Source organism: Labeo rohita, chromosome 18, assembly GCF_022985175.1.
Source record: "Labeo rohita strain BAU-BD-2019 chromosome 18, IGBB_LRoh.1.0, whole genome shotgun sequence".
NCBI lineage: Eukaryota > Metazoa > Chordata > Actinopteri > Cypriniformes > Cyprinidae > Labeo > Labeo rohita.
The window spans coordinates 26,614,116-26,627,796 of NC_066886.1; the positions used below are offsets into that span (position 1 = coordinate 26,614,116).

Sequence of the window (13,681 nt, forward strand, 5' to 3'; positions counted from 1 at the left end):
TGGGTGCTTTATGCGCCTCACTGTTGATTTATGGTTGTGAGAATGTGCTACATGTAAATATGTAAAGGCTACTGCAGTTCAGTACATAGGTCAACCCGACCCTCACACCTGGCAAGATAAGCTCTGTGATGGCAAACGGAGATACGGGGGTGAGAAAGAAGACATCACAGGTCAAAGGTCATTTTCATGTAAGTATGTGGCTTCTTGTTGATGACGTGGAACTTTAAACATCTGTTGAAGAATGAAGTATAGGTTTGGACCTCTTTCTCTCCCTCTCACTCTCACACACACACTATAGCAGTTAGATGTAACACTAATGAGCTATCTGCACTGTAATTTTCAATCTTTTTGACTTAAGAAACTGTGAATGCTAAGGCTTTTCCCGTTTACTATGAGGTGAATGAACATAGAGACTGCTGCAGACTGTGTCCAAGATCCTCTGAAGGATGAAAAACAGATGTTGAGAAAGAATCTATAATGAGAGCTGATAAACTTGCGCAGACATTTTACAGTGTGTGAGAGGTCTCTTCCTCTCACTTCAGAGCTGTTACACCAGATACTTTTTCTCTACATGTTTACTTCCATCCTGAAACCAAAGTACATGGTACGTACTGGTCTTAACTGGTTAAAGTTGGTCTAGCAGGTTTCGCAGTACACAAAACCCTCTAAAACCAGGCTAATGGCTTTATGCATTTTGTGTTTTATTTCTTTATTTATTTACGGGCATGTTAACCACTCTGTATTCTTCTTCCAGTTAAAGTTTTAGGAAAGCAATTCTGAAAAAGAGAAAACTGCCTGATTAGTTTGCTGTTTATTATTACACATTTCACAATGGCTCCAGACAATGTCAGACATTCTCAAGGCTTTTGTTTAAACTGCACGTAAAGCATCACACTAAAATATAATCAGTTATTCATGACAGAACATCGGAATAAGCTTGGACGATTGTATTTCTTTAAATACAGACAGTTTGGTCAACACGGGTGATAACTACATGATGACAAAAGACACACAGTTATGTATAATACCACTTAGCAAGCTTGCACACCTATGGCACATAACATAACATTTGGCACCATACCGTGGAATGTTTTGGCGATTTTCTTTGTTTCACAAAGCTTCTATTGTAATGAAAGAGCCCTCATAGTTCAGTCAATGCCAATATAAAGCTGCCATGATTCAGTGCTGTGGTTTTACAAATAATAGATGAGTAACACCAGTTTTAACTGGCTTTAAATGGATCTATAAGGCGTTCTGGTACTTATATATCTGCGGTATTTGTCAAGATTAAATATTCCATATTCTTTGCTATTTAAATAGATATATTGATGCATTCTTAAATTAGATTTACTTTACTACCACAGAAGTATTTGTATAGCAAACTTTTCTTTGGACTGCACCGTACATAAAAATAACAGGTCACCATAAATAATAGCACTAACACATTCAGACAATAACATCATAATTTCTTGGTGTCGTGATTTTTAAATAGCTCATACGGAGAAGTGCCCTGTAATCAGTTATAGTCTCTGTCACAGTGCATACTTTGAAGTTATTTTTTTGCAACCAGAGATGAAGAGTTTAGTTTTCTTGTTGTCTCCCCTCAGGTTTAAGTCTGTCCAGCACCAAATGCTCAATGAGAGTCCATGGTCACTTCTTGGTCCCTTTGAGTTGTCAATGACGTAATGTTTACGAGGAAAAGATGCACAAAACAGGAGCTGGAAGGACACAACAACAAGAACATATTGTAGCTACTCGACACCTACAAGACAGAAAGCTGGAGTGTACTACATAAGACGGACACATCACGTTGGGACTGAGTGCTTCTAATGGTCACAGTTCACACAAATACAATGCTTCATTGGACACAAGAAGTCAAAGCTGGGTTCCAGAGGACTATGGGAAGGTGCTCATGTTTTTAGTATGACAGTTTTACCTCGCTTTCTTTGACTCTTTCAGTTTTCTTTCTGACTCACTTCTCACTTACTGCTTAGTCTTTTTTTTCCAGTCCACCCTTCTTATTTATTCCATGAGTATTATGCTATCGACAGCCGCAGCCCTCCACCACCATGTCTTGATAGTTTTTCAACACCACACGTTCCTCCTGGTCCAGGTATAGGAGGGCGATGGGGCTAAGGGCCGTCGGTACGCAGCAGGCCCGCGGCACAGCCCCATTTACGGAGTTGACCAGCGTCTGCACCATAGCATGGCTAGAAGAATTCATATGGTCAGCCAGTGGGAAGCGGCACTCTCCGAGGCAAAAGAAAGCATCATAACCAGACGGGGCCACGATCCATTTATTCCAGCCTACATCTTTGAAGTCCACATACAGGGGGTGTCGACGGCAGCGAGCGCGGGAGAGCCGTTTGAGCTTGGCAGCCCTCCCACCATGTCGTTTCACTCGCCTTTCATTCCATCCCACCCGCCAATCTGCGTCAGAGCTCTGACCCCTATCACCCTTGAACCTGCCCCCGGTCCATCTGCCCCTGCCTCGTCTGCCAGCAGGGGGCTGCTTTTTACGGGGCACAAAGGGCTCGCTGCGCCCATCGTGACTATAAGTCACTAACAAGGGCCTCTGCCTCGCCCAGCTGGGCTCATCCTGCCCGGTGGACCTGCGCACCCGCAGATGTCTCTCCTTGGAAAGGCTGCTGTTATTATCAGCAGTAATGTCCAGAATGAAAGACAGGCTCCCTGACCTCTCAGATAGATTCTGAAACACTTCTCCATCCAGGGGAAAGGTTTCCCAGAGTTCTTTGGTCTTTCTATCTCTAGTCAGCTGACGTGAATGGAGCAGTGTGGGCTTTGATGCAGGGTCACTGTTGGAAAGATAAAGGCTGACCGCGTGAGAACCTTCACTTGACTCTTCATGCAGGAAGCGCAGCTCTGCGGACACCACGCTCTCTTCTGACGGAATGGAAGACAGATTAAAGCCAATGTGAATGCTGTCCACTGACGTTTTCTGCTCTTCTGGAACACTCAGAACTGTAGAATCTAGACGAGGGAAAAGAGAGAAAGTTCTTAAGCTGTAAAATACTTTTTTCCATTATGTTCAAACGCTTGCTCTTTGGGTAATGGCATAATTGTCTAACTGAATAATAATTGCACATCATTTGCTAGGAGCACTTATGAAAATAAGCCTTGTCCTTCTTAACTTGTTCCAAGGTGTCTACGTTCACGCCAAGACTCGAGTGAAAAATATCAGAACATTGAATCCACAGGTAGCTTTTTCAGTGGGCATGCTGGCACCTAAGGCAGGTTAATTGACTTCCACACGTCTCTGTGCTGTATTTGTGGTAAATTTAGCTTTTTATGACTGCCAAGGGAATTTGTGTTCTCTATGACCTAGTGCAATAGCTGCTCATACCTGTGTGGTGAAAGCATCGGACTGTGTTGGCTCCTTGCACATGTTGGGAGGGGTAGCTAAATTCTGGGTCTTCAATGAGATGGTACTGTTTAGTGTGGAATCGATACAGGTCTAGAAGATACTGGGGCACCCGTGCTTCTGTATTGGGGTTGGGGTGTGACTGTAGGCCCAGGCGGGTCAACAGGAGGTTTTGAATGGTATGGGCCAAACTAGGCTCCAGAGGACTACCCAGGTTTCCATGAGTCTGACTGGGACCCTCCTGATGACCTGATGAGGCTTGAGGTAGCAGCAGGATCATCAGAACCAGTAGGCTAGCAGGGAACATGTTGGACCTGCAGAGAAAGAAATAAGAAGACACTTTGAGATATTTAAAAAATATATGGTGTTTTGGACACTACTGACTCCTTCCTCCTTCCAAAACTGTCATATAGGTTTGGAATGGCACAATGACCTAAAAATGTTTTTGGGTAAGCTATCTCTTAAATTGATATTTTCATTCTAGTCAGGGAATGAATATCTAAATGAATACCTGACTGAAATAATGGTCAAGTTGTCCCAGTTAGTGTTGTAATTTATCTTATTTTTAGCTTTAGCACTCTTGTCATATGTTTTGTCTTATATGTCAGGTGTTTTAGCGCTAACAGTCTGGTTTGTTGAACAGAGCAGTACAAAACTATCACTCTGTGTTTTTGTTGTTGATTTACTGGTATTTGTTGTTTTGGAGACCGTAATCACAGAAACAGTGTCATAAGGGAACTGAAGTAGTTTTACAGAGATTATGGTGTGTGGTGTTTGATTTAGAGGTCTACAACAGACCTGTTAGACCAATTCATTAAGCCTGTGTCTCTTGAGTTGATTTAACTGACAAATGAAAACAACCCAGGACATCGAGCATTGAGAAGCACATGTCTAACTTACATACAAATTTTTATAGCGTTATATTAGGCTACGTTATGCTACATTACATTATGTAATTTACAGATTATCGAAGTTGGTAATTCTAGGACGGCCATGAGGCACATGATAATTCTGAAGTGATTATAACGTTAAGTGCATGATGAAAGCAGATTTGAATTTTGCAGTTTGTTGACTTTGTGTTGCTGCCAGTGGCCTAGAGAAAGGGACTGGTTGTCATTTGTGTCTAAAACATCTGCTTGAAAATAATCACTAGGTTAAAGGTTTACAGATTATATCAGCACACTTGTGTTTATGGTAGCGTGCAATCTAAAGTAAATCACCTAACAAAGTAATTTGAGAGAGAGGTTAAAAGTTGCCTTTTTTATCATATGTGTATCCCAGTTTGTACATATTTGTGAATGACTTTAGGAACAACAAACTGACTTATATCTGTTCTTTGATATCTTATGTAGAATAAAGAAATCAGATCAGTCAGAAATTACAACTTGGATTTGAAAAGTTCAGTGTGATGTGGAGCCTGAATTTGGGCCCTGTCTACATCACTGCTATGCAAAATAAATTCTACCTGAAAACTACCTAAAACGACACTAGCTATGTTCACATCACTCTGTTTTTATGCGCATTTTGAAGTGTCGCATCAGAAACGAGTGATGGAAATGCCATATTTCAAATAAAAATCCCATAATTCGCAGTTTTAAGTTTTTACGCTCACTTGAGGTGGTTTTTGACTTGTGCGAAAAGGGTTAATGCAAATAATGGGAGATGGAAACGCATTTGCCGAATACGTTCCTCCATATGCATCAAAAAAGTCATGTGACTTTGCACAATGGAATGGCAAAACCCGTCCAGTGGACCGTCCTCATTTCACAGCATCTGAAATGTTGTGCAAGTCTGTCATAGTCAAAGTATTTCTGTATAATTGCCTTCCAGAACTGTCTAACACGATTGCGTTCCCAAACAGCAGGCATCCACCTCAAAAATTAGCACATTTATTGTGTTTCGTCTGCTTGCTCTAATAAAAATGACTATATTCAGTGGTTTCTCCTACTTTTTTAAAATAATATATAGTGTCAGTTTATCAGGAAGTGCCGATTTTGTTCTCTTTGACTTGTTGGATGGAAACGATGCTTATTCGCAAATGATTCATGAGATATTCCAATTTTTGTGCTTAAGTTAATTAATAAATTCGCAACTTTGGAAGGAAACCCGGCTATCAACATTTAGACACTCTAGCAAAGATCTCTTTTCTTTCAGTAACAGCTAATTGTTTCAAGCTGTCATCCATTACTAACAAAATCTTCTCAAAGCTTACAGTAGTGAACCATCCTTCCCCTCTGTCCCATCTGTAAGCCAACATAATCCTTCAAAGGTTCCTTTAATTCAAATTCAATTCAATTCAATTCAAATCAAATTTATTTGTATAGCGCTTTTCACGATACATATCGTTGCAAAGTAGCTTTACACCAAATTGACATTTTTACAATATAAGTTCCTTTACAAATACATCTTTTGGTGGAGTTTGAGAGAACTGTCGGAGGGGTAATTTAAGAGCTTTGAATGAAACACTGTTAAATGAATATTCCGAGTTAAATGAAGATGAACTCTATCAACTGCTTCAATTGGATTGGAATTATAGTGTAAATCTATTTGGCATCTATTGCACGCTTATCCTTAAAGTCTTCCTTTATAACCATAAAAACAAACATTTTGACTGTCCTTAAAAACTGAAGAACAGTCTAAATGATTTTGGTGGTTTTTATATACAGCTTATCTTAGAATATTGCTCTAAAAGGTGCTGGGTGGTCTCACACAGGCCACAACACTTACATCTGAGTCAAACTAAATGGTCTTTTGATGTAGAATCAGCTCAAGTCAGGACTTGCTGAGAAGTGACTCCACTGGGAGTTTTGGATTACCCTCAACTACAGGTGTTAAAAGCACTGGAAAAGAGGATGTACACCGTCCTCCTGCCGTCCTCTACGTCCCCTCCCTCTCGCTCACACTCATTCACCAAACTCCAGCCGAATCCTCAGAGGACACACAGGATAAGACAATCCCTCACGCCCCCAGCATCCGGCAGTAAAGTAGATTAAGTGGCTTTTACCCATCCACTCGATTGTTCCGCCCCATGGGACCTCACAGAGGTGTAGCTTCCAGACAGAGCTGTTCTCATGAATGCCGCCTCCCCACTAAACCTTCATTAGACTCCTTCGCTTCTGACTTCCCTGCAGTCCCTCCCCCCCATCAGCATGCGTTTGGGCCACATATGTGTTACGGTTTCTGTTGTGATTGGATTCGACACGTAATCACTTCCTCTACAGGGAGAGCGGTAATCAGACAGAGGGGGCGGAAAGAGGCGTTTATTAGACCCCAGAACAGACGGCGAGAGGTGACCCCAGCAGAGGAAAGGTCGGCCAGACTCGTGCCATTACCAGAGCGACGTGACCTGTCGACCCCAAGAGCGGAGGGCAGGGTTTCTTTGCATCCACTTATCTCTTTCAGCTTTCTTTCCACATTTTTTCCCTATTTTTATTCTTCTTATCAGTCCTCTTCCTGTAAAGCATGACTTCCAGAACTGATATATTGTTACACAGTTCTAGGAAAAGCCAGCTCTCTCTCTCTCTCTCATGTTTCTCACTTTCAGATTTACCCAGAAGTCAGCAGTGTAGGGCCGTAGGGGTCATGGTGCCTCTGCTTGTTGCTGATTTATCCTCCACCGCTGTCTTCATGTTTCACATTTCACTCCGTACCCCGATCCCTCCGCTCTCCTTTCCTGTTGTTCTTCCTTTCGCTCATTCCCTAGACTGCTTCTCCCCAGCTCGCTCCCCCCTCCCCATTTCGTCATTTTGTTCTTGAAGGAACATTCTTAAACATGAATAGCTTTACATTTTCGGATACAAAAGGTACCTGCGCTTATTCCCCCCGAGTTTTGAGTGCCCAAGGCACGTGAGAAGTCTCAAATGCCTCTGTTATGCTGCATTAAAGAGATGAAATCTTTAGAATAATACTGCAGGTAGCCTGCAGGGTGGTTTTATTGGAGTATATTAGCACAAAACTTTAATTTATCCCAGCTGGACAGATTAAGAGATAATGACAGCAACCCAAACCTCAGATTGTGCCCCGTAACATTCAGTGGAACAATCCTCTCTGACCGTACACGCATACATATTCATACATGCACCCCACTGTTACAGACTGAAAAACACACTCCGCAACTGATACCGTTATAGGAACATACGCACACTTTCTATGCAGCTTGCCAAAGGTTCAGCTAAGAACAGACCAAAGTGGTCTCCAAGGATGAGTAGAGTAGACCAGACAAGACATTTCCTCCCAGAACCCTCCCCTAACCCCCACATAACATTCTGTTATCAATTTGACCGATTTGGCGGTCCTGAAACCCTCAAAAAAGTGTTGCATTATCATCTGGCAGATGCTGAAGGGTCTAAATGTGTGATCTATTTTAGTTAAGCAACATTGTATCATCCTAAAAACTTTAGGCTCTGAAAAGACGCATCACAAATCAAACTTCCTTTTTTGCCAGATTGTGTCTTTATGATTTATCCAGTTAGCAAAGGGCTTGTCTGTTTGTTTGCCATACATTTTATCTCCCAAGTCAAAAGCATATATTCAGTTTTCCGCCAGCCCTGGACAGCAAGCATCTACTCGCCACACATATTTCTTCTACAAGGCAATATTGTAAGCCTTTTACAGAACACTGACTGCTTTTTGCCTTTGGTGGAAACACTGACCTGCCTGTTTCACATGTTCTGAGGATGCATCTCCACTATGAATCTGTCATCGGGTTTGGTGAGTAATATGTGTGAATTTTTAGCATGGAGCAGACATTTTGGTAAGAAATGGGAGGATGTTTGACGTCTGAATGAGTTTAATCAGATTTGAGTCACACTGCAGAATATATATATACATACATATATATATATATATATATATATGAAGAGTTCAGATGCAAAACGATACTGAGTAAATGCTCCTGACACATAGTATACGTCCACCAAATACTTTTACTTCAAACTTGCTAAATTCCAGCCTCAGCCCAATTAGAAGTACCAGTTCTTACATAGAAACCTATACAAAGTTGCCAGAAAGAAATGCTAATTTTAAAGAAATACATTAGATGGATTTAGAGGCTTTTGCATCTGAGCTCTTCATATATATATATTTCAATTATCCTTAACAAGATCAGTCGACTTGATGAGCAAAATTGTGTAAGCTAAAACTTGTTTACAGCAAAAAAAGCAAAAACCTTAATGTAAATTTATATGATTTGTGTGTTTTTTTTTATAAGGGTTAAGAAAATGAACTTAATTTAGGATTTACATTCTGATTTCCTCATGAAATCATGTTTAGATATTGTACTAGGAAATAAGAACAGCACTTGTCTTCTCAGAGTTAAAGTTTTGCCCGTGGCACAGGATACTGATGTTGCGAGCATCAAGGTGTTCTGCTGCGGAGGTTGGTACTCACGTCCAGGTGAAGTGGGAGGTGTGCAGAGTCCATGGTTTGTCCTTGAGCTCCAGCGTTACAGACCCTCTCCTCTCATTCGTTCCTGAGGACGGAGTGGACGCCGTCTGCCTCTCCTGGGTTAATGAATGTACCTCTGGAATAACGTGAGCCTCTCCAGCTTGTCCTCAAGCACTCATCCCCTTGTGAGTGCCGGAGAAGTGGACTCTTGAAAACATCCACCAGCTTCCCTGTGGCTGACACGGGGCGCCGCTGTAATGCCAGGACCGGGACGCAAAATAGCAGCTGCGAATGAAATGGAAGAGAGAGGAAGAATTGGAAGTTTGTGCCGGCTAAATTCCCTCTTGTCCCTCTGGCTTTGTAGCTGACTTTCTCCCTTCCTCTCTCAATCTGTCTGTACTTCTCCTTTGCGCTCTCCTCCCCTTTTTCCTCCCTCGCTCTCGCGCTCTCTCTCTCTCTCTCTCTTACCAGCTGGTAAACTCAGTTAAACTCTAATTGACTTTCCTGTCCATTCGGATCCTCCCTGATAGTGATGTCACCAATGCCCCCTCCTTCCACCCACCCTCTCCAAACGTACAACACACACACAAACAAAGATAAGGTCAGGGCTACTTTGAGTACACAGAACAGGTCAGATTGCCATTTGCAACTTTACATTTAGTTCTAAATGTTTCTTTTGCAGGAAACAGGAAAAAACGTGAAAGATAAAGTCGAGAACACAATGGGCGGCACGACCAGTTGATCTGATACTATCTGAGCGAGTGTTTATTCTGGGGGGAGTCATGAAGGTGAAAGAGAACTAATGATGATACAAGATTAATTCACTGTCATTGGTGCAAATGAATAGCCAGAGGGTGCCAGGAAAACACATCTATCACCAGCAAGAGAGAGAGACAGAGGAAGGGGCACAAAGATAATGAGTGCAAAAGGAGCGCAAAATGCAAGAGCGACGAGAGAGGGAGCGAGGTGTGCTCGTCCTTCCGGTGGGGTGGACTGCATTGGTATGCATCTGGCAGGGCAATGAGAAAATGTCTGTAACCTCACAAGCATCGTCTGACAGATTGGATTGCATCTGTTGAATCAGTTGAAACACCCCCTTCTTAACACACACACGCATTCTCAAATACAGAGAAACCGGTTCACCCATGCAAGGACACTGCTTTCCAGAATCTTCTGTGGCACAGGACTTTACGATACAGATTTTACACTGAAAGTCAAGCGGTGACTCAGTATGCCAGACAAAAAAGTCAGACACTGAAATTCATAAACATTTAAAGATGTTACATTTTGTGGAGTTTCGGTGAAAACCTGTTCTAACCTGACTACTTGACAGATAAATTTGCTGGAAAATACTGTAAAGTTTGATTTGATGCACGGTCTAGATATAGGAAGAGCTTTCTCCAAGACTTGTTCCTAAATGCATTGTCCTTGCCCTGTCAGAACATTCATGCAAGCCATTTTTGGTCAGTGAGTTTGTTGCTGGAAACTGCTGGATGTGTGTCTAAATAAAAAGGAAGGAAAACGAGTGAGACTACTGTTGGATGATAAAATGAGGATCTTCCTGTAGACTTGCTCTCGGTTGATGTTCACAGTCACTGTTTGAAACGGTTTGCAGAGAGAGAAATGTCATCACCCTCACATTTCCTCCTCAGAGCTGGGAGAGTCTTCTGCATTCCGACGCGGGTGGGGCATCCTGAATTAATTAATTTATTTATTGGCCGTGGTGTCCTTGTGCAGATCTGTGAGAATTCATTCACAAACTATTCCTCTCTGTTGTGGCGTGCTGTTTCTGGCTTGTGGCCGGCAGGAAAATTACACATAACCAAAGGCAACCCTCAAATGTCACTGGAAATATTTCTTCTTAATCCTTCGGGATGCTCTGTTGTTTGACTGTCACCATCTGCTCGCTCAATAAACTTCATATCATTTTTTACATGTATTTTCAGTTCTAGCATACACTGGCATGCTTTTCCCATTCCACGAATTGCTCACCATTGCAATATAGAGAAACCAGATGAGATTTACTGTTAAACTAATCGAAAACGTGACACCCACCCCAATGATGACCGTGATGTTATTTCATATTTCCTTCTCTTCATTACCTTCTTTTTTCTTCCCCTTTCCCCTCTATCTCATTTTGTTTTGCAGTTCAGCTCTGTCCGTACTCACCCAGCAAAGGCAGGAGGAGTTCCCGTCCACTTTAACCTCTGATGTCTGAGGAAAGGAAATGTGGCCCCACTGGTAATGACATACTAAGAGGCGTTACGGCTTTACATTGATGTAAACTGGCAGCATTTTAAAATCAAGTTAATTTGTTCAGGGACTGAACGTGATATTCAAGGTTATTTTATTTGCCACATACATATGACATACATGTGATGTAATGTAGTAAAATGCTTCTCCCTAGTTTCCCTAGTGCCTCATTCCTCAGCGCAAAAAATAATAATAGACTATAATAAAAAAAAAAAAAATATGCAAATGGAATATTGTAAAGAATGAAACAATGTAGAAATAATATAAAGTAGTAAAGAATAAAATTTCAAAATATACAAGAAGTTCATTATGTACAGTATTACTACCCAATACCATGGTACTGCCAGGTCTTCTGAAAATAATTTTATTTAGAATGGCCTGCCTTTTGTTAAAATTATTTTGTACTGTTTTCTAAGGTCCCCTTTCAATGTTATCAGGATTTTTTTTTACATCAAAAATATAATTTAGAAGTAATAGGCTATTTTCAATCCTGTTTTTACCCCCCTCGTCAGAATGCCCAGTTTGAATAATCGTGGTGGATTGTAGACTTTGTAGTAAATGCCCACTGCTATGATTGGCTAATAGTTGTGTATGTTTGACAGCTTACATCCTTCATAGATAAATGCATAAATACTCAGTACATATCAAACAATCTGTAATAATGACAAAGCAATAGTGACCATGTAGGTAAAACAGTTACTCACAAAGCATTGCATTTTAGTTTCAATCTTTCTGAAAATCCTGCTTCAATTTTTTTTTTTTTTTTTTTTTTTTTTTTTGTAAACAAATCCACGGTAAAATGAAGTTAACAAAGAACCAAACTTTTTCTAACGCAGTCTGGATCTAAAGAAATAAAAACACTAAAGAAAGTCTCATTACTTTTTTATTGTGATTCTGAGCATTTTGAACCTTAAAACATTCTGAGTTTAAATGCAAGAAGAGAACTCTCTATATTAAAATATATTCTTTTGTGTTCTGAATATTAACAAAAGTTATTGTGTGTAAAGGGTGAATTTGTGCAATATATTTATATACAAAATCATGACCAAAAATACTGACACCCTTTCTGTCAGAAAACGCAACCCTTCTCTCAGGAAATTGTTGCGGTTGCAAATGTTTTGGTACTAACATGTTTATTACATGTTTTTTTATTTATTTATGTTTTGTTTACATTGGAACAACACAAAAAAAACAGGAGAAAAGTCAAATCTGATACAATTGCACAGAGAACCCAAAAAAATGCACTGGACAAAATTATTGGCACCCTAAACTTAATATTTAGTAGCACCCCCTTTGGAAAAAATAACTGAAATGAATAACTTCTACAGTGGACACAGGAACATTAAGGTGTCTAGAGATGAACTTGTACCCTTGAGATTGTCCATGTTTTCCCACAATTTTTTCTCTCAAATCCACAGACAACTCTTTACACTTCTTTCTTTTCTCCATGCTCAGTGTGACACACAACACAAAGGTTGAGTCAACTTTTCTCCATTTTAACTGGTTGCAAGTGTGATTACTATATACAAAGTACAGGAGCATCACATGCTTGAAAAGCAATTATTTCTTACAACATTGACAAGGTGCAAATAGTTTTGTCCAGTCCATTTTTGTGTTCTGTGTGAAATTTTATCAAGTTTGATTTTTCTTCTCTGTTTTTTGTGTTGTTGCAGTGCAAACAATAACAATAAGCATGTGAATACCAAAACATTTGCAAATGGAACAGTTTTCTGAGAGAAGTTTTGCATTTTCTGACAGAATTGCAAGGGTGCCAATATTTTTGGCCATGACTGTATGTATATATATATATATATATATGCAAATAATACAAATTTATTATTGTACAATCAATTCTAGTATTCTTCTAGTTTATTCTTAGTGTTTTTATTTTTATTTATTCCCTTAAATCCCTTCAGTCTAATTCCTTTAAATAAAAAAAGGACATTTGTTTCCATTACAACATCAGTGTTCAACACATGGTTACAACCTTGCATTGTAAAGACATGAACTGGAACTAAGACATCCGACTCATTCTATTACTAGAATTTGAATACCTTGGTCTAAATACTCAGTCATTTCAAAATACAAAAAGAAACATAACAAGGATCACTCTCTCTCTCTCTCTCTCTCTCTCTCTCTCTCTCTCTCTCGCTCTCGAACACAAATGGACAAACATGGGTTGCTTTGCATTCGATATAAATTCCAAAGTGCGTTCTGAGATAAGATTCCTTTCTCTTTAGGTCATTGTTTGTTGAAAGACAGAATGAGGAGAGAGCAGAAGCTAAGGACAGAGAGAGAGTGATGAGATTAGGATGGGGGTGTCCCATGCCTCATTCCCGTAGCTGCTCTTTGAATGAGATGGTGAGAGACCAGCGACTTCCTCTGAGTGTTAATCGCTGTGCTGCCAGCATATGCTTGGCAAGCATTGCTTTTCTACATTACATGATAAAAAACGGCTGGCCATCACAGATATATAAAGGCACACACACTCTCATTGTATTGTCTTGATACTCCACTTCTCCCTCCTCCACAACACATTCCAATGATATCATCCGTGTAATGTTTAAGAAAAGGTCATCACATGGGTAAATGTTCACTAGGCTGTGTGTGTCTATGTAAATATATGAGGCTTTTTGTTGTCCCGTTTTGTTATCAACGCAA

The 13,681-nt window shown here is 40.3% G+C and overlaps 1 protein-coding gene across 1 annotated transcript; it reads right to left on the reverse strand.

The window, feature by feature from the left end:
- Positions 1 to 932: 932 nt before the first annotated feature.
- bmp16 (bone morphogenetic protein 16) lies at positions 933 to 9,199 on the reverse strand. Its single transcript, XM_051134733.1, has 3 exons — positions 8,771 to 9,199; positions 3,365 to 3,696; positions 933 to 2,991 (listed from the first exon to the last, which is right to left on the reverse strand). The coding sequence occupies exons 2-3, from the start codon at positions 3,687 to 3,689 to the stop codon at positions 2,042 to 2,044; spliced, it is 1,275 nt and encodes a 424-aa protein (XP_050990690.1). The 5' UTR covers positions 3,690 to 3,696; positions 8,771 to 9,199; the 3' UTR covers positions 933 to 2,041.
- Positions 9,200 to 13,681: the final 4,482 nt, after the last annotated feature.

Coding starts and splice junctions, on each gene's coding strand:
- bmp16 (XM_051134733.1), bottom strand. CDS start 3,689: ATGTTCCCTGCTAGCCTACTGGTTCTGATGATCCTGCTGCTACCTCAA. Junction 2,992..3,364: donor CCGATGCTTTCACCACACAG/GTATGAGCAGCT, acceptor TCCCTCGTCTAG/ATTCTACAGTTCTGAGTGTT.